The sequence below is a fragment of the Nerophis lumbriciformis genome, linkage group LG16 (assembly GCF_033978685.3).
Source record: "Nerophis lumbriciformis linkage group LG16, RoL_Nlum_v2.1, whole genome shotgun sequence".
Taxonomy (NCBI): domain Eukaryota; kingdom Metazoa; phylum Chordata; class Actinopteri; order Syngnathiformes; family Syngnathidae; genus Nerophis; species Nerophis lumbriciformis.
The window spans coordinates 27,714,840-27,737,098 of NC_084563.2; the positions used below are offsets into that span (position 1 = coordinate 27,714,840).

At 43.7% G+C, this 22,259-nt stretch overlaps 1 protein-coding gene across 1 annotated transcript in view; it reads right to left on the bottom strand.

The window, feature by feature from the left end:
• Nucleotides 1–22,259, bottom strand: part of pcdh7a (protocadherin 7a) — an 86,380-nt gene that overhangs the window by 41,769 nt on the left and 22,352 nt on the right. Inside the window, exon 4 of the mRNA XM_061976898.1 lies at nt 19,833–20,609. Within this exon, the coding sequence (XP_061832882.1) occupies nt 19,833–20,609 (777 nt within the window). The remainder of the gene's footprint in view (nt 1–19,832; nt 20,610–22,259) is intronic.

Here is a 22,259-nt window from a genome sequence, read left to right on the forward strand (position 1 = left end):
GTGCGGTGTGTGTGCGTGTGTGCGCTACGGACAGCAAAGCCCTGTCTGTCTGAGAGAAAGACAAGCATTATTGGCCTACAGTTAACAACTAAGTTATTTGACTTTACCTTTTTCTGTGTTGATTGAGCTGTGCTGAAGCAGCAAAAAAGGACATTATGTTAAATGAAGAGTTTCTGTCTCTGATAGTTGATATAATAATGTAAGTGCATCATAAATCCTACATGAACTCCATGGTGTTCAGGGATGAATAGTCTCTCCTATTGCTATTGTACTATTTTTTGAGCTATAGTTACATTAATCATTAGTAATGTAGCAGCCTAGTTTTGAAAGGCAAGGTTCCTGCTATCACATGTTGATAAAAATATAACATTTACATAATAAAAATCCACTACAGGCTGCCCAAATGCTGTGATAAATTAAGCATGATGAGTTGAACATATGTCAGCATGTGGCCCCACTTTTAACTCTTTTTTTTTTTTTCAAACGCTTATTGCAAACGCTTAATTACAGTAAGTCATTCATTTGACTTTGTAAGTCATTATTTTGTCATTATTTTGACTTAGAAAATTACTATGTCATAATAATGACGTACTTAGTATCTTAGGTAACTAGGACTGTTTTATTTTTACTTTACGGAAATATATATCGTATATCACCATTCAGCAAATGGAGCGGAAAACACAACCAAAAGTTGTAGGCTTCTTCACGCGACGAAGCCGGCCTACTTCACCACAGTCTGTGGTCTATTGCCCCCCAGGCTGTAGTCTATTTCCCCACAGTCTGTAGTCTATTGCCCCCCAGGCTGTAGTCTATTTCCCCACAGTCTGTGGTCTATTGCCCCCCAGGCTGTAGTCTATTTCCCCACAGTCTGTAGTCTATTGCCCCCCAGGCTGTAGTCTATTTCCCCACAGTCTGTAGTCTATTGCCCCCCAGGCTGTAGTCTATTTCCCCACAGTCTGTAGTCTATTGCCCCCCAGGCTGTAGTCTATTGCCCCCCAGGCTGTAGTCTATTGCCCCCCAGGCTGTAGTCTATTGCCCTCCAGGCTGTGGTGGCAGTGACGAGGTGGAGACGTGATGGTGACAGGCCGAGTTACACCGATCATTAAACACCCACCCACCCCCTTCCCCGGTCCCCTCTCCCTGGAGAGTCACCACCTTAACTAACACAATTTCTGGGGGAAACACTGGATGATTATTATAAATAAATGTAATATTTTCATAAACAGATGATTAGTATGAATAAATGTAATATTTTCATAAACAGATAATTATGATGAATAAATGTAATATTTCCACAAACTGATGATTATTGTAAATAAATGTAATATTTTCAAAAACAGATGATTATTATGAATACATGTAATATTTTCATAGTTGGAGCATGAAAACATACATATGTTTTTACTTACAAAGGCCTGTTTACACCAAATCTGATGTTTTTGTTGATTTTAGCTTGTCCTGAACAATTAGGAGCTAATCCTCCTTTTTCATTGTCCCATTTAAAGCAGCAGTTCCATTGGCAGCAAAACAGGCCCAGAGCATAATACTACCACCACCATGCTTGACGGTAGGCATGGTGTTCCTGGGATTAAAGGCCTCACATTTTCTCCTCCAAACATATTGCTGGGTATTGTGGCCAAACAGCTCCATTTTTGTTTCATCTGACCACAGAACTTTCCTCCAGAAGGTCTTATCTTTGTCCATGTGATGTCAGATGAAACAAAAGTTGATCATCAGCTCGGAGGTTGGGTCTTGGGCGCAGTTGGGTGTTCCAACAGGACAATGACCCCAAACACACGTCACAAGTGGTCAAGGAATGGCTAAATCAGGCTAGAATTAAGGTTCTTAGAATGGCCTTCCCAAAGTCCTGACTTAAACGTGTGGACAATGCTGAAGAAACAAGTCCATGTCAGAAAACGGACACATTTAGCTGAACTGCACCAATTTTGTCAAGAGAAGTGGTCAAAAATTCAACTAGAAGCTTGCCAGAAGCTTGTGGATGGCTACTAAAAGCGCCTTATTGCAGGTAAACTTGCCAAGGGACATGTAAGCAAATATTAACATTGCTGTATGTATACTTTTGACCCTCACATTTTCAGTAGACCCATAATAAATTCATAAAAGAAGCAAACTTCATGAATGTTTTTTGTGACCAACAAGTATGTGCTCCAATCACTACATCACAACAAAATAAGAGTTGTAGAAATGATTGGAAACTCAAGACAGCCATGACATGATGTTCTTTACAAGTGTATGTCAACTTTTGACTTCAACTGTATACAGCCCTAAATCACGAGTGTCTCAAAAGGCTGCACAAGCCACAACGACATCCTCAGCTCAGATCCCACATCAGGGCAAGAAAAAACTCAACCCAATGGGATGACAAGGAGAAACCTTGGAGGTTTATATATAGTAATATACACTATATACTAATATATTACACTACAGTCAGTGTTGGGTTAGTTACTGAAAACCAATAACTAGTTACAGTTACTAGTTACTTTATTTCAAAAGTAACTCAGTTACTAACTCAGTTACTTACACCAAAAAGTAATGCGTTACTGTGAAAAGTAACTATTTAGTTACTTATTTTTTTCTTCTTTTTTTTTTAAAGCTCCCATTAATGCCCTTTTTGCCTTCATTTCAGTACTGTTATTGCACTGGAGAATAATACAATCTGTTGATCAACTTGACATGCATTTTTATTTTCCTTTTAACATAATTAATGAAAAACAGTGCAACATAAAAAGGCATTCCTCCTTTCTTTAAACTTGGACCAATGACCATTAATAAAAAACAAGTTTAAGTGCAACATAAAAAGAAACATCATCTTCCTTGAAACATAGGTAGTGAAATAAAGCCTGACATCTGGAATGATGCTGCTGTCTTCCACACTTGGAGCCATGGATTGTAGAATACTTGTTTTCAGTGGCAGGATCATTGACACAGATGGTGAAGTTTCAGTGCTCAGAAGAGATGGAACACTTTTGAGGGGTTTAAGCACCTGGAGGACCTCATCTGCCACTCTCACATCATCATCAGACAGGGTGACATTTGTCTTCAGGGTGTTGTGGGTCAATGCAGAGTATATAGATGCCTGCTGCTCCAACATATCATAAGTGGAGTTCCACCTCGTTGGGACATCATGTATGAGCAGGCAGCTTTAGCATTTCTTGCTTTGTCTTAAGCACATGAGCAGCTGTTGTGCTTGGGTGGAAATAGGAAACCTTCCTGATCCTCCCAAAGAGGCGCTCCATCCTATTGACTGAGATTCCCTTCTGTGATGCCAAATTCACTACATGTGCAAAGCACCTATCTGTGGTCCCAGTCCTGCCTCATTCTCTGTAATTATTTGATTTTTGGCATTATCACGTGTGACTGGGATATCTTTATCTTCCATTCCTCCACTGCTTGTGTCAGTACCTGCGCAAGGTGACTCTCGTAGAGGGGGCGTGTCTTCTCATCTCCCAGTCTGCTGTGATGAAGTGAGCGTTTATAGTTCCGCTGGACGTCCACCCGTCTGTCATGAGCGCAACAGATGATGCTCGGGATAGTTCATCCACAACTTTTTTCTTCTCCTGCTCATAAAGATCTGGCACAATCTTATTGCTGAAGTGGGTGCGCGACGGGATGTCGTAACGTGGTTCAAGCACGTTCAGCATGTGTTTAAAACCCTCGTTTTGCACAACCGAGTCTGCACTTATAAACACACCGATTAAATGGCGCGGGGCGTTCAAGCTCCTCCGTTACTCCGCTCGCCATGACCACGCTGTGTGGACTGAACGTGCCAACAACTTTTTTTTTTTGTTTCATATATCAAACCGCACCCACACACACACACATAGACCGCGCCTCTTTTCTTCTCTCCGGCTTGTGACAGAGGAAGATTCAGAAGAACGACACCGCAGCGCTTCTGTTTCTAGCCGATACTACATCAAAAGTAACGTAAAATAACGCAGTAACGCATCATGTAGTAACGGTAACTAAATTACTGAATTAAAAAAAATAACGCGTTAGATTACTAGTTACCGCCGAAACTAACGGCGTTACAGTAACGCGTTACTTTGTAACGCGTTAGTCCCAACACTGACTACAGTACACTGTGTACTAATCTGTTACACTATATACTAATATATTAAACTATATACAAATATATAGACTTAGACTTAGACTTAGACTTCCTTTGTATTGTCATTCAAATTTGAACTTTACAGCACAGATAAGAACGAAATTTCGTTACATAAGCTCATGGTAGTGCAGGATAAAAAAGCAATAAGGTGCATATATAAATAAATAAATAAATATAAATAATATATAATATATATATATATATATATATATATATATATATATATATATATATATAAAATAAATAAATATATATAAATATATAGTTTGAGTTTGAGTTTGAGTTTGAGTTTATTTCGAACATGCAAGTATACAACATGATACATCACAATCTCCAGTTTCTCTTTTCAACATGATCAAAAAGGAGTAGGAAGAAGCAAAGCTTATTTAATCCTACCCCTTTTCTTTTACATAACAGTTGCTAAAACTTTTGTTCACTTCCTGTTCTCAATTTATTCACAATATACTCCATAAGTAATCACAATAAAATAAGTAAATAAATAATAATTGGTGAAGTAAGTTACATTTCATATGTTGAGATAAGTAAGATTATTTTGTGAGTGAAAGAATGAAAGAATGGATGAGTTAAATAAATTCAGAATGTTTATCATGGTTCTTCTTTGTACTTTGTAAACACTTTAAGTTTGAAGAGTTTCTTGAAGTGGATCATATTAGTACATTGTTTGATTGCTTTGCTTAATCCATTCCATAATTTAATTCCACATACTGATATACTGAAGGTCTTAAGTGTTGTACGTGCATACAAATGTTTTAAATTACATTTCTCTCTAAGATTATATTTCTATAAATAAATATATAGATTACTGTACAGATAAATATATTGCACTTTTTCACATGCGTCCACGTTTATGGATGTATGTTATATTGTCTTTTTTATTCCAGCGAGTTAATCCATTTTGGGGGGAGTTGAGGGGATAATTTAATTATGATGCGTTCAAGAGTCTTACGGCCTGAGGGAAGAAACTGTTACAGAAGCTGGAGGTTCTGCTTCGGAGCCTGCGGAACCTCTTTCTAGAGTCCAGCAGTGAAAACAGTCCTTGGTGGGGGTGGGAGGAGTCTTTGCAGATTTTCTGAGCCCTGGTCAGGCAGCGGCTTTTTGCCATCTCCTGGATAGGAGGAAGAGGAGTCCTGATGATCTTTTCCGCCATCCTCACCACTCTCTGGAGAGACTTCCAGTCTGAGGCATTGCAGGCTACAGTCCAGACAGAGATGCTGTTGGTCAGCAGGCTCTCTATAGTGTGCTGAGAATGGGGGGAGGGAGCTGTGCTCTATTCATCCCACGCAAAAAGTGCATGCGCTGCTGAGCTCTTTTTACAAGAGCTCCGGTGTGTAGGGACCAGGTTATATTGTCAGTTATCTGCACCCCCAGGAACTTGGTGCTGCTTACTATCTCCACCGCTGTGCCGTTGATGAAGAGTGGAGCGTGGCTGGACTGGTGCTTCCTGAAGTCAACCATGGTCTCCTTGGTCTTGTTGACATTCAGGACCAGGTTGTTGGTTCTGCACCAGTCAACCAGATGTTTCACCTCCTCCCTGTAGTCCATTTCGTTGTTGTCTCGGATGAGGCCCACTACTGTCGTGTCTTATTTTTTAGTTGTCGTATATTACACTACATAATAAAATATTACACTATGTACTAATCTATTACACTACATACTAATATATTACACTATATACTAATATATCACACTGTATACAAATATATTACACTATATACTAATATATTACACTATATACTAATATATTACCAGTGTTGGGTTAGTTACTGAAAACCAGTAACTAGTTACAGTTACTAGTTACTTTATTTCAAAAGTAACTCAGTTACTAACTCAGTTACTTACACCAAAAAGTAATGCGTTACTGTGAAAAGTAACTATTTAGTTACTTCTTCTTTTTTTTTCTTTTTTTTTTAAAGCTCCCATTAATGCCCTTTTTGCCTTCATTTCAGTACTGTTATTGCACTGGAGAATAATACAATCTGTTGATCAACTTGACATACATTTTTATTTTCCTTTTAACATAATGAATGAAAAACAGTGCAACATAAAAAGGCATTCCTCCTTTCTTTAAACTTGGACCAATGACCATTAATAAAAAACAAGTTTAAGTGCAACATAAGAAGAAACATCATCTTCCTTGAAACATAGGTAGTGAAATAAAGCCTGACATCTGGAGTGATGCTGCTGTCTTCCACACTTGGAGCCATGGATTGTAGAATCCTTGTTTTCAGTGGCAGGATCATTGACACAGATGGTGAAGTTTCAGTGCTCAGTAGAGATGGAACACTTTTAAGCACCTGGAGGACCTCATCTGCCACTCTCACATCATCATCAGACAGGGTGACATTTGTCTTCAGGGTGTTGTGGGTCAATGCAGAGTATATAGCTGCCTGCTGCTCCAACATATCATAAGTGGAGTTCCACCTCGTTGGGACATCATGTATGAGCAGGCAGCTTTAGCATTTCTTGCTTTGTCTTAAGCACATGAGCAGCTGTTGTGCTTGGGTGGAAGTAAGAAACCTTCCTGATCCTCCCAAAGAGGCGCTCCATCCTATTGACTGAGATTCCCTTCTGTGATGCCAAATTCACTACATGTGCAAAGCACCTATCTGTGGTCCCAGTCCTGCCTCATTCTCTGTAATTATTAGATTTTTGGCATTATCACGTGTGACTGGGATATCTTTATCTTCCATTCCTCCACTGCTTGTGTCAGCACCTGCGCAAGGTGACTCTCGTAGAGGGGGCGTGTCTTCTCATCTCCCAGTCTGCTGTGATGAAGTGAGCGCTTATAGTTCCGCTGGACGTCCACCCGTCTGTCATGAGCGCAACAGCTGATGCTCGGGATAGTTCATCCACAACTTTTTTCTTCTCCTGCTCATAAGGATCTGGCACAATCTTATTGCTGAAGTGGGTGCGCGACGGGATGTCGTAACGTGGTTCAAGCACGTTCAGCATGTGTTTAAAACCCTCGTTTTGCACAACCGAGTCTGCACTTATAAACACACCGATTCAATGGCGGGGGCGTTCAAGCTCCTCCGTTACTCCGCTCGCCATGACCACGCTGTGTGTGGACTGAACGTGCCAACAACTTTTTTTTGTTTGTTTCATATATCAAACCGCGGATCACCTCCCCCCCACACACACACATAGACCGCGCCTCTTTTCTTCTCTCCGGCTTGTGACAGAGGAAGCCGCAGCGCTTCTGTTTCTAGCCGATACTACATCAAAAGTAACGTAAAATAACGCAGTAACGCATCATGTAGTAACGGTAACTAAATTACTGAATAAAAAAAAATAACGCGTTAGATTACTAGTTACCGCCGAAACTAACGGCGTTACAGTAACGCGTTACTTTGTAACGCGTTAGTCCCAACACTGTATATTACACTATATACTAATACATCACACTGTATACAAATATATTACACTATATACTAATATATTACACTATATACTAATATGTTGCACTACATACTAATATATTACACTATATACAAATATATTACACTATATACTAATATATTACACTATATACTAATATATTACACTATATACTAATATGTTACACTATATACAAATATATTACACTTTATACTATTATGTTACACTGTATACTAATATCTTACACTATATACTAATATATTATGCTATATACAAATATATTACACTATATACTAATATATTATGCTATATACAAATATATTACACTATATACTAATATATAACACTATATGCTAATTCAACGCTCAAATTTTACCGCTGCACCGCAGCATTTGCCGCAACCGCACTCGTCATTTGCCGTAATGCCCAAAAAATTGACCAACGTTTGCGGCAAGAACATGCCATGACCGCCCTTGACTTTTTACTTGTTAATGGACAAGAGATTTACAGTATACAGTATAATGATAATTTGCGATAATTCTCAACGGTTAGTAATACCGTTTAATTTTTTAATGACCAAAAAAACATCATTTATTAATGCATTTTCAGCAACAGGAAGTCAAGCGCATGCACACTAGCGGTGTTTGGCTTGATAATCATGGCGGACCAACGACATTGACTTTGCTGCAGAGATTTCCCCTCGGATTAAACGGAGCCAAGCGCTTGGTTCATTTTCCCTCGCTTCCCGCCGTGCGTTTAAGAGACATTGCTGTGTTTAGATGGAGACAGGTGTGGACAATATTGGAGACGGATGCACTTGTCCCACACTAAAAGTATGCAGCGAAGGAGAAAACTATTTGATGTTTTGCAGCAGGCGGTGTGTCGTGATCGTTGTCACAACTTGTTTATAAAGTATTTACTTTGTTTACTTGGATGTTCACTCCTTCTTTATTTAACTGCAAACTGTATCAGTGTTCAAATAACATCCATACTAGCTATAATATTTTGTCATCTCATCGAACTGAACGCAGGCGGTGAAGATTGTTTATTCGATGTCAGAGGCATCACTGGCACAACATGGTTGACCAGACAGAGTTGTGCCAAGGTTATTGTCGCTAACATGGTTGACCAGACAGAGTTGTGCCAAGGTTATTGTCGCTAACATGGTTGACCAGATAGAGTTGTGCCAAGGTTATTGTCGCTAACATGGTTGACCAGACAGAGTTGTGCCAAGGTTATTGTCGCTAACATGGTTGACCAGACAGAGTTGTGCCAAGGTTATTGTCGCTAACATGGTTGACCAGATAGAGTTGTGCCAAGGTTATTGTCGCTAACATGGTTGACCAGACAGAGTTGTGCCAAGGTTATTGTTGCTATCATGATTGACCAGACAGAGTTGTGCCAAGGTTATTGTCACTAACATGGTTGACCAGACAGAGTTGTGCCAAGGTTATTGTCACTAACATGGTTGACCAGACAGAGTTGTGGCAAGGTTATTGTCGCTAACCTGGTTGACCAGACAGAGTTGTGCCAAGGTTATTGTAGTTAACATGGTTGACCAGACAGAGTTGTGCCAAGGTTATTGTCCCTAACATGGTTGACCAGACAGAGTTGTGCCAAGGTTATTGTCCCTAACATGGTTGACCAGACAGAGTTGTGCCAAGGTTATTGTAGTTAACATGGTTGACCAGACAGAGTTGTGGCAAGGTTATTGTCGCTAACCTGGTTGACCAGACAGAGTTGTGCCAAGGTTATTGTCGCTAACATGGTTGACCAGACAGAGTTGTGCCAAGGTTATTGTCGCTAACATGGTTGACCAGATAGAGTTGTGCCAAGGTTATTGTCGCTAACATGGTTGACCAGACAGAGTTGTGCCAAGGTTATTGTCGCTAACATGGTTGACCAGATAGAGTTGTGCCAAGGTTATTGTCGCTAACATGGTTGACCAGACAGAATTGTGCCAAGGTTATTGTTGCTATCATGATTGACCAGACAGAGTTGTGCCAAGGTTATTGTCACTAACATGGTTGACCAGACAGAGTTGTGCCAAGGTTTTTGTCGCTAACATGGTTGACCAGACAGAGTTGTGCCAAGGCTATTGTTGCTAACATGGTTGACCAGACAGAGTTGTGCAAAGGTTATTGTCGCTAACATGGTTGACCAGACAGAGTTGTGCCAAGGTTATTGTCGCTAACATGTTTGACCAGACAGAGTTGTGCCAGGGTTATTGTCGCTAACATGGTTGACCAGACAGAGTTGTGCCAAGGTTATTGTCGCTAACATGGTTGACCAGATAGAGTTGTGCCAAGGTTATTGTCGCTAACATGGTTGACCAGACAGAGTTGTGCCAAGGTTATTGTTGCTATCATGATTGACCAGACAGAGTTGTGCCAAGGTTATTGTCACTAACATGGTTGACCAGACAGAGTTGTGCCAAGGTTATTGTCACTAACATGGTTGACCAGACAGAGTTGTGCCAAGGTTATTGTCACTAACATGGTTGACCAGACAGAGTTGTGCCAAGGTTATTGTCACTAACATGGTTGACCAGACAGAGTTGTGGCAAGGTTATTGTCGCTAACCTGGTTGACCAGACAGAGTTGTGCCAAGGTTATTGTAGTTAACATGGTTGACCAGACAGAGTTGTGCCAAGGTTATTGTCCCTAACATGGTTGACCAGACAGAGTTGTGCCAAGGTTATTGTAGTTAACATGGTTGACCAGACAGAGTTGTGGCAAGGTTATTGTCGCTAACCTGGTTGACCAGACAGAGTTGTGCCAAGGTTATTGTCGCTAACATGGTTGACCAGACAGAGTTGTGCCAAGGTTATTGTCGCTAACATGGTTGACCAGATAGAGTTGTGCCAAGGTTATTGTCGCTAACATGGTTGACCAGACAGAGTTGTGCCAAGGTTATTGTCGCTAACATGGTTGACCAGATAGAGTTGTGCCAAGGTTATTGTCGCTAACATGGTTGACCAGACAGAGTTGTGCCAAGGTTATTGTTGCAATCATGATTGACCAGACAGAGTTGTGCCAAGGTTATTGTCACTAACATGGTTGACCAGACAGAGTTGTGCCAAGGTTATTGTCACTAACATGGTTGACCAGACAGAGTTGTGGCAAGGTTATTGTCGCTAGCCTGGTTGACCAGACAGAGTTGTGCCAAGGTTATTGTAGTTAACATGGTTGACCAGACAGAGTTGTGCCAAGGTTATTGTCCCTAACATGGTTGACCAGACAGAGTTGTGCCAAGGTTATTGTAGTTAACATGGTTGACCAGACAGAGTTGTGGCAAGGTTATTGTCGCTAACCTGGTTGACCAGACAGAGTTGTGCCAAGGTTATTGTCGCTAACATGGTTGACCAGACAGAGTTGTACCAAGATTATTGTCCTAACATGGTTGACCAGACAGAGTTTTGCCAAGGTTATTGTTGCTAACATGGTTGACCAGACAGAGTTGTGCCAAGGTTATTGTCGCTAACATGGTTGACCAGACAGAGTTGTGCCAAGGTTTTTGTCGCTAACATGGTTGACCAGACAGAGTTGTGCCAAGGCTATTGTTGCTAACATGGTTGACCAGACAGAGTTGTGCAAAGGTTATTGTCGCTAACATGGTTGACCAGACAGAGTTGTGCCAAGGTTATTGTCGCTAACATGTTTGACCAGACAGAGTTGTGCCAAGGTTATTGTCGCTAACATGGTTGACCAGATAGAGTTGTGCCAAGGTTAATGTCGCTAACATGGTTGACCAGACAGAGTTGTGCCAAGGTTATTGTCGCTAACATGGTTGACCAGACAGAGTTGTGCCAAGGATATTGTCGCTAACATGGTTGACCAGACAGAGTTGTACCAAGGTTATTGTCACTAACATGGTTGACCAAACAGAGTTGTGCCAGGGTTATTGTCGCTAACATGGTTGACCAGAAAGAGTTGTGCCAAGGTTATTCACTACACACCTTCATACCATGCTTGGGTCCACTACATACCTTCATACCGTGCTTGGGTCCACTACACACCTTCACACCGTACTTGGGCCCACTACACATTTTCATAGCATGCTTGGGCTGACTACACACCTTCATAGCATTCTTGGGCCACTACACACCTTCATAGCGTGCTTGGGCCCACTACACACCTTCATAGCGTGCTTGGGTCCACTACACATCTTCATAGCGTGTTTGGGCCCAATACACACCTTCATAGCATCCTTGGGCCTACTACACACCTTCATAGCGTGCTTGGGCCCACTACACACCTTCATATGGTGCTTGGGCCCACTACACATGAAGTTCTGCACGTTTGGTACTTGTTAGCACACTGATCTATGCTGAAGCTCAGCACACTCCTCTGGCATGGATGATAAACCAGGGCTTGGTAAATGTGTGCAACGTAGTCACGTCATGGATGAACTGCAATGTGATTCTTAATGATACGCCAACTTTTAGAGTAGAAATTCATAGCCACACTCAAAATAATTCACAAAGTGCAAATTACCTTGCAGACTTGCATGTAGGGAAGAGTACCTTTTACATTTGAACAGATGCAGCACCAATTCCTGGTACCTGTGATTTAGCAATGGTACTTAACAGTACCAATTTTCAGTATTATTTTGTGTTTTCTTATGGAAATAAATGTTAACTGCTCTTTAATAAAACACATTTTTATTCAACATTCAACAATGAGATGATTATGATAACTGTGGTGTCCAGTTGCTAAATCTGGCTTTCTTACATTTTTTTAATAAAACATATTTTTATTCAACATTTAACCATGAGATGATTATCATAACTGTGGTGTCCAGTTGCTAAATCTGGCTTTCTTACATTTTTTTAATAAAACATATTTTTATTCAATATTCAACCATGAGATGATTATGATAACTGTGGTGTCCAGTTGCTAAATCTGGCTTTCTAACATTTTTTTTAATAAAACATATTATTATTCAATATTTAACCATGAGATGATTATGATAACTGTGGTGTCCAGTTGCTAAATCTTACTTTCTTACTTTTCTACGTTTTTTGAATGATTGTATAATAGACTTTGCATGCAGTTGCAATTCCAAGACATTAGATGGCAGTAGTGTAGCGTGTTGCCTCATCAGGGAGTAGTCTTTGCCGTGAAGCTGAATGTGCCAGTGTGGTCTTATGTTGTGTCTTAAAAAGTGCTAATACTATAAGAATTGTAGTTATTGCACACCAGCTGTTGGATTGTAACGTGCATCTTAATTGTAATTTTAATTTTCGAATTTGGAGGTGTTGAACTAGCCATGTATCGCTAATGCTAATCAGTGGCATGTATATGGAAAAAAACGGATGTCATTTAGCATCGCGCTAGCAAATTTTAGAAAAGTAGAGACTTATTTTACGTTTGATCGCCTTCTCAGACATATTTGCTTTGTTTGCATTAAAAATTGTAACATTGCTGACAGGCCATTTTGTTCGAAGCGCTGCCTGGCTGCTGGTTTCCCCGCCAAGTGTTTAAAAAACCGAATGTGATGTCACCACCAACAAAGGTATGGAAATTATGGTACTGTTTAATTTTACGTGACTCATGCGGACTGAATTTGAAGGGTGCCCATAAAAGTACCCATCGGTAGCCATCACCTAGGGTGACCATTTGTTCTTCTAGTTTCTCTTCCTGGGTTAAGTCCCACTACTTTTAGGCAAAACCCATTCAATTTGGCAAGAGGATTTGTTAACTGACAAAAGATTGTGCGTGGGATGAAAAAGTGCAGGAGGCAATCTTTAGTTTGAACAACGGCGGTACCTTTAAACTTCAAATGTTCCCTGGTGATGTTCCCAAAAGAGTCAAGTGTAAATCAGCACTGGCAAGGCTCTCAACACAAATGTGCATCTGTATCCATTTGAACCTTTCTTCAACCCTGTCCTCCCAATCCTTCTTCCCACCTTGGTGTGCACTCACTCCATCATGGCCGCACATACTTCCTCCTCCCTTCAGCGCTCTGACTCCAGGTCACTAGATGCACTCATTGGGCCATCCACGCTTGGCTTACCTTGTCCTACTAACCCTCCCGCCTCATCACCTCCCCACCTAGGTCACCCCTGCCCCTGATTTTAATGAAGGTGTCAGAGTGTTGCTGTCACGTTGACAGGGGGTTACGGGTGGCTGGGTAACAGCCGGAGCCAAGACGGGGAAGGGCGGCGTGATACATGGCTGACAGCGCCTTCACCCCTTCCACCTTAAAGTGACACGCCGGCCATGACAGACGCTTGTCATGTTTAATCCGGAGGGGATTTGGCAGAAATGAAAAGCTGCTTTTCAATTTTATAATCCTTTAGACCTAATCGCTTCAGCCACATCCGTCCACAATTAGATGAACAAGACCATCCGGATTATTCATCGCTCAGTTTGTCCTTGGCGCGCAATGACCTTCTCAGCTTTTGTCGTCTACAGCGCTCAAACTGCACCGTCACTGGAGTCTTGGCCTTGCTAACGGGGCATTGATTAGTCCTCACGTGTGTGTGTGTGTGTGTGTGTGTGTGTGTGTGTGTGTGTGTGTGTGTGTGTGTGTGTGTGTGTGTGTGTCCGGGGTTCAATAGCGCCTTTGTGGCCCCCTCACACACTCCCACAGAGAGAGAACAAAAATGCTAAAACGCTGACTCCATGTTTTGGAGGTGAGTGCGGACTGAGGGACGACACAAACGTCACATACGGTGATCACAGCAACACAACAGAAACGTCACATACAGCGAACACAGCAACACAACACAAACGTCACATACGGTGAACATAGCGGAAGATCAAAACAAGCGGCAAAAGGTGAAAGTCCAATTGGAGGAAAAAATAAAAAACCTTCAAGTAAAGATTACACTGCAGCAATAAAAAGGAAACAGTGTGTGTGTGTGTGTGTGTGTGTGTGTGTGTGTGTGTGTGTGTGTGTGTGTGTGTGTGTGTGTGTGTGGTGGTCTTAGGGCAAAATTAGGTCATTTGCCCATATTGACTTGTGTGCCATGTGACCACTGTGGTCATGACCAAGTCCTGATGCCAAGGGGTATCCTGATGACCCACATCTCCACTCTCATTCTCCTTGTCCTCCTCTCACAACCACCATTTTCGTGAAAGCCATTGTCAGTCCTACTTGTTAGAGATATTCGTGTTTTTGCCAGAACAAACTCTTTAATGTGACCTTGAATGACCGGGGGTTTTATCCTGGTCATTTATTTTCTAAGGAGTCCTAAATGAAATGAAAAAATATAGGTCAATGCCATGTGGCATCTTCTGGTCAAAAAAGATTGCATAGTCCCCACAACATGTCCTTGGTCTTCCCCGTGGCCTCCTACTGGATTGACACCCTCTAAACACCTCCCCAGGGAGGCGTTCGGGGCGACATCCTGACCAGATGCCCAAAACACTTCCTCTGGCTCCTCTCCATGTGGGGGAGCTGCGCCTCCTCCCGAATGACAGAGCTTCTCACCCTATCTCTAAGGGAGAGCCCTGCTACCCGGCAGAGGAAACTCATTTCAGTACCCATGATCTTTTCCTTTCGGTCATAACCCAAAGCTCATGACCATAGGTGAGGATATGGATGTAGATCAACCGGTAAATTGAGAGCTTTGCCTTCCGACTCAGCTCCTTCTTCACCACAACGGGTCGATACACGGCCTGCATCACTGCAGACACTGTACAGATCCCCCTGTCGATCTCACCATCCACTCTTCCCTCACTTGTGAACAACGCTCTGAGGTACTTCAACTCCTCCACTTGGGGCAGGGTCTTCTACCCAACCCAGAGATGGCACTCCACCCTTTTCCAGGTGAAAACCATGGACTCGGACTTGGAAATGCTGATTTTTAACTATGTCGCTTCACACTCAGGTGCAAAATGATTCCAGTGAGAGCTGAAAATCCTACCCAGATGGAACAAGCAGGACCACATCATCTACAAAAAGCAGGGACCTAATCCTGCAGCCACCAAACCAGATTCCCTCAACGCCCTGAGAAATTCTGTCCATAAACGTTGTAAACAGAATCTGTGAAAAAGGGAAGCCCTGGCAGAGTCCAACCCTCACTGGAAACAGGTCCAACATACTGCTAGCAATGCGGCCGAAGCTCTGACCCCGATCATACAGTAAGTGGACTGCCACAATCAGGATGTCCGATACCCCATACTCTCTGAGCACTCCCCACAGGACCTTCAAAGGGACATAGTCGAATGCCTTTCGCAAGTCCACAAAGCACATGTTGACTGGTTGGGCAAACTCCCATCCACCCTCAAGGACCCTACCTGACCTACCAGGATGAAGACCGCACTGCTACTCCTGAATCCGAGGTTCGACTAGCTGGTAAATCTGAATAGACTTTACTGAGGAGTCTGATCCCACTATGTTAGCACACTCTCCGGTTCCCCTGTTTTAAGAGAGGAACTACCTCTCCGGAGCTGCTCCCGATGTCCACGCAATGCTGCAGAGTCTTGTCAACCAAGACAGCCCCACAGCACCCGGAGCCTTAAGGAACTCCGAGCGGATCTCATCCACAATATTATTAACAACAAACAAAATAATATAGAATAATATGAATATGAATACTAAAATAACACTGAATATTAGACAACATTAAATTATCAAGCTCTGCTCGTGAATTTTTTATATATATATATATATATATATATATATATATATATATATATATATGTATATATATATATATATATATATATAGTCAAGGTTTCTGTGGGATATACGTTAGGTCAGGAAAAAGAGCCTACAAGTCTGGAAACAGGCTTGTAGGGATGATATAGCCTCTTGTGTTTTTTCCTGACCTCACGTATATATACATACAGTATATATATATATATATATATATATATATATATATATATATATATATATATATATATATATATATATATATATATATATATCCATCCATCCTTTCGGGGTCGCGGGGGGTGCTGGAGCCTATTTCAGCTGCATTCGGGCGGAAGGCGGTGTACATCCTGAACAAGTCGCCACTTCATCACAGGGCCAACACAGACAGACAACATTCACACTCACATTCACACACTAGGGCCAATTTTAGTGTTGCCAATCAACCTATCCCCAGGTGCATGTCTTTGGAAGTGGGAGGAAGCCGGAGTACCCGGAGGGAACCCACGCAGTAACGGGAGAACATGCAAACTCCACACAGAAAGATCCCGAGCGCAGGATCGAACCCAGGACCTTCGTATTGTGAGGCTTAATGTCGACACTGTGTCGTCCAGGGTGTACCCCGCCTTCCGTTCGAATGCAGCTGTGATAAGCTCCAGCACCCCCTGTGACACCGAGAGGGACAAGCAGTAGAAAATGGATGGATGGAGAAAAATTCAGTTTGTTAAAGTTGGATTCCTAAAAGTTTGTACAAGGAAATAATTATGGTGGGCCTGATCAAATGATGAGATCTTCTCTCCTGACCCAGTAAAGTAGCTTTGAACTTCAAACTCAACCCCCGCCACCACAACACACCACCATCTTGTTTGCGTCATCTCCCGTCTTCGTAGCCTTCTATATGGTCTCAAACACTATTTGTCGGCCTCACACTCTCTAGAACCGAGTCTATCTATCACATATCAAATCCATTTGAATGAAGTCATCCCGCCAGCACGGAGTCGGGCCCCCACCAGTCAAGCAAGTGTTTGTGTTAACCACCTCCGACACGTACAAGCAGCTTCAAAGCATGGAGCCACTGGATGTGAGATATTTTGGAGGTGGACGAAGCGGAGTTAATTACTCTATGTCATCAATTATTCATCAGGCTGTCAGTTTGTGTGCACGTAGGTCTATCTGTGTGTCCGTAGGTCTGTCTGTGTGTCCGTAGGTCTATCTGTGTGTTCGTAGGTCTGTCTGTGTGTCCGTAGGTCTGTCTGTGTGTCCGTAGGTCTATCTGTGTGTCCGTAGGTCTGTCTGTGTGCCCGTAGGTCTGTCTGTGTCCGTAGGTCTGTCTGTGTGCACGTAGGTCTGTCTGTGTGTCTGTAGGTCTGTCTGTGTGTCCGTAGGTCTGTCTGTGTGCACGTAGGTCTGTCTGTGTGCACATAGGCCTGTCTGTGTGTCCGTAGGTCTGTCTGTGTGTCTGTCTGTGTGTCTGTAGGTCTGTCTGTGTGTCTGTAGGTCTGTCTGTGTGTCCGTAGGTCTGTCTGTGTGCCCGTAGGTCTGTCTGTGTGCCCGTAGGTCTGTCTGTGTGCACGTAGGTCTGTCTGTGTGTCCATAGGTCTGTCTGTGTGTCCATATGTCTGTCTGTGTGCCCGTAGGTCTGTATGTGTGTCCGTAGGTCTGTCTGTGTGTCCGTAGGTCTGTCTGTGTGTCTGTAGGTCTGTCTGTGTGTCTGTAGGTCTGTCTGTATGTCCGTAGGTCTGTCTGTGTGCACGTAGGCCTGTCTGTGTGCACGTAGGCCTGTCTGTGTGTCTGTAGGTCTGTCTGTGTGTCTGTAGGTCTGTCTGTGTGTCTGTAGGTCTAACTGTGTGTCCGTAGGTCTGTCTGTGTGCACGTAGGCCTGTCTGTGTGTCCGTAGGTCTGTCTGTGTGTCCGTAGGCCTGTCTGTGTGTCCGTAGGTCTGTCTGTGTGTCTGTAGGTCTGTCTGTATGTCCGTAGGTCTTTCTGTGTGTCCGTAGGTCTGTCTGTGTGTCCGTAGGTCTGTCTGTGTGTCCGTATGTCTGTCTGTGTGTCCGTAGGTCTGTCTGTGTGTCCGTAGGTCTGTCTGTGTGTCTGTAGGTCTGTCTGTGTGTCTGTAGGTCTGTCTGTATGTCCGTAGGTCTGTCTGTGTGCACGTAGGCCTGTCTGTGTGCACGTAGGCCTGTCTGTGTGTCTGTAGGTCTGTCTGTGTGTCTGTAGGTCTGTCTGTGTGTCTGTAGGTCTAACTGTGTGTCCGTAGGTCTGTCTGTGTGCACGTAGGCCTGTCTGTGTGTCCGTAGGTCTGTCTGTGTGTCCGTAGGCCTGTCTGTGTGTCCGTAGGTCTGTCTGTGTGTCTGTAGGTCTGTCTGTGTGTCCGTAGGTCTGTCTGTGTGTCCGTAGGTCTGTCTGTGTGTCCGTATGTCTGTCTGTGTGTCCGTATGTCTGTCTGTGTGTCCGTAGGTCTGTCTGTGTTTCTGTAGGTCTGTCTGTGTGTCTGTAGGTCTGTCTGTGTGTCTGTAGGTCTGTCTGTGTGTATGTAGGTCTGTCTGTGTGCACGTAGGTCTGTCTGTGTGTCCGTATGTCTATCTGTGTGTACGTAGGTCTGTCTGTGTGCACGTAGGTCTGTCTGTGTGCACGTAGGTCTGTCTGTGTGCACGTAGGTCTGTCTGTGTGTCCGTAGGTCTGTCTGTGTGTCCGTAGGTCTGTCTGTGTGCACATAGGCCTGTCTGTGTGTCCGTAGGTCTGTCTGTGTGTCCGTAGGTCTGTCTGTGTGTCCGTAGGCATGAAGAGCAAAACTCTCATAGTCAGCATTTTCTTACTCTGAAAGGCAGATTAAGAGGATTGACTTCGTAATGGATTAACCTCAGAAGTGTGTGTGTGCATATTAGTGCGTGTGTGTGTGTGTGTTGAGCAGGATGAACGGGGCCTGTGTATGAATTCATTAGCCTAAGAAGATCCTCTGGTTCCCTTTTAATGACCACATCAGCACTTTCTCACCACGGGGAGGATGAATGTAGAGCTGTCAGTCATGGAAACAAGAGGCTGCCCCTTTAAGAGGGGTTAGCTGTCACTCAAGCATCACTCAGAGCAGAACTCCCCTCGGACTAGAGACACCCTGCTGTGTCTTCAGATGATAGATGCTGCCTGAGCGCGTGGGTGGAAGGTTGGCTCGGACAGTCTCTCTGCCGTATTTATTTGTCAGCAGGCTTTGAACTTCCTGCACAAGTCACAACCTTCATTAGCTGTACAACTGATCTTTCTCACATCTTGGCTGGAATCAAGAAAGAAAACAGCTTGACAAGGCAAAGTGAATAATTAGCCTTTTGGTGGCAACTAAACGCCCACTCCCTGCGTGGATGTCCATCTGAACTTCACAGGGTTTACAAAAAACTCCTTCCTTATGTTCCATGTGGCTAATGCATGATGTTGCGCGCGGACACATGGCTGAAGATGCCTACACACACACAACACACTGCAGTCTTTAGATGTGAGCGGCAGACATTCAGGCCGACACATGGCTTAAGATGCCTACACACACACAACACACTGCAGTCTTTAGATGTGAGCGGCAGATGCCTGAATAAGAAGAAATGAAGCTGGCGAGGAAGTGGACAACGAGCATGTCAGAAAGAAGTGGGGAAATTGTGCATAGTTTACAGTGGAAATAAATGAGTGTCACACTTCCAAGGTGTCTTACCTGTTTGTTGTACCTGTTCCCAGTCTGGCAGCCGTACTCTGAGCATTGGTCAGATCCCAAGGACATGGCGTCGCCATTGCCGCTACTGCTGCTGGAAGCAGTGCTACCCACGCAGCCCCCGCTGCCCACAAAGGTGTTGGAGGGCGGCAGCTCCTGGACCGCCTGGTGCTTCTTCCCCTCGGCCGGAGGCGAGTGAGGCTGGAGGTTGACGGCCGGGAGAGGCGAGCTGGACTTGTAGTGTCTGGCCAAATCCGGGCTGGACTGGTGTCTTCTGCCGCCACCCATCCTCGGGCTGCCGGGATCACCGTCTACGGCGCAGTAGCGTGCTGCCAGGCGCTCGCTCGCACCGCTTATATCCTCCTCCTCCTCCTCCTCCTCGTTGCCGTGGCGGCGAAGTCCGTTTACAGTGATGATGCCGCTGTATAGGGACCTGTCCGACTTGGCACCTGCAGCTGCTACACCGCCACCGCTTCCATTGCGTTTGTCCCGTCGAGGTTTGCGGCCTCGGTCGGATCCGCCGCCACGGCCCACCTGTGGTTGAGCCCCCGAAGGACTGAAGAAGTCTTCTTCTGGCTCCTTTTTGCCGGCCTCGTAGCCATTCTTGCCTTGGGTGCCACATTGCCTGGCGGTGACCACAAGGAGGATGACCAAGATGACGGCTGCGGCTCCAGCCAGCACACCGATGGCAACGCTGAGGCGCTGTTTGCCTAAAGCCCGGTCACTGTCTGGGTCCCCTGCGATGTCCAGCGACAGAGGAGCCAGCAGGCTTCGACTCACCTGGAATGTCAGGAACAAGAGAGAGAAAAAGTGTTCATGTCTGCAATACTGCACATCTTTTCAGGAGGACAAGGTTCTGGAGGCTTTTCCAACTGGGTAGAACCTGCAGGTCAGCGATGTGAACTACCATCTTCTTAGGGATGGTCTACACAAGCCATCTTATATTTAGGGTCAAGATTTTTTTATTTAGAGTTTTTCTTCCTGTCACTCACACACACCAGGACCTGGAAGAAGTTGTTGATGCCAATTTTAAGAGGATTTTAAACTTTTTAGCAGCTAAGAAATGTGATGTGGATATTAGCAACAACTCATGATTCTTTGGGTGACGTATGAAGATTCCCCATTCAAACCCAATTGATTATTTTTTAATCAGATTAATCACACTTTTGAACTTGCATTATCCATGATTAATCAGGTTATTACGCACTTTTAAATGAACTTAAAAAAGAGTTCAATAGTTAAACACCGATGCAGATTTATTGTCGGAATGTCATATAAGAAGATGTCTTATTTGAATGCAAGTCATTAACTTGGTTACAGTTTCATCTAAAGTCCAGTCAGGATGTCTTTTGATGTGTCATTTGCCAGAGAGACCACTAGTCAAAGTCTCCTCACTAATCGTTGCACTGATCACTTTATTTACATTATCATTCAATAATTAAAGACGTTAATTGTGGGGCAGCACGGTGGTAGAGGGGTTAGTGCGTCTGTCTCACAATACGAAGGTCCTGGGTTCGATCCTGCCACTAAAATTGGCCCTAGTGTGTGAATGTTGTCTGTCTATCTGTGTTGGCCCTGCGATGAGGTGGTGGCTTGTCCAGGGTGTACCCCGCCTTCCGCCCGATTGTAGCTGAGATAGGCTCCAGCACCCCCCACAACCCAGAAGGGAATAAGCGGTAGAAAATGGATGGACGTAATTGTACAAGTAAACTAAGTCATTTTTGACATATATACCCATATATATATACACATACATACATATATACAAATACATACACTATATTGCCAAAAGTATTTGGCCACCCATCCAAATGATGAGAATCAGGTGTCCTAATCACTAATCCCAGGTGTATCAAATCAAGCACTTAGGCATGGAGACTGTTTCTACAAACATTTGTGAAAGAATGAGTCGCTCTCAGTGATTTCCAGCGTGGAACTGTCACAGGATGCCACCTGTGCAACAAATCCAGTCATGAAATGTCCTCGTTCCAAAATATTCCAAAGTCAACTGTGGGCTTTATTATAAGAAAAGTGAAGAGTTTGGGAACAACAGCAAGTCAGCCACCAAGTGGTAGGCCATGTAAACTGACAGAGAGGGGTCAGCGGATGCTGAAGCACATAGTGCAAAGACTTTCTGCACAGTCAGTTGCTACAGAGCTCCAAGCTTGATGTCACCTTCCAATTAGCCCACGTACAGTATGCAGAGAGCTTCATGGAATGGGTTTCCATGGCAGTCCAATGCAAAGCGTGGGATGCAGTGGTGTAAAGGACATCACCACTGGACTCTAGAGCAGTGGAGACGCCTTCTCTGGACTGATGAATCACACTTTTCCATCTGGCAATCTGATGGACTAGTCTGGGTTTGGAGGTTGCCAGAAAAACGCTACATTTCGGACTGCAGTGTGCAGAGTGTAAAATTTGGTGGAGGAA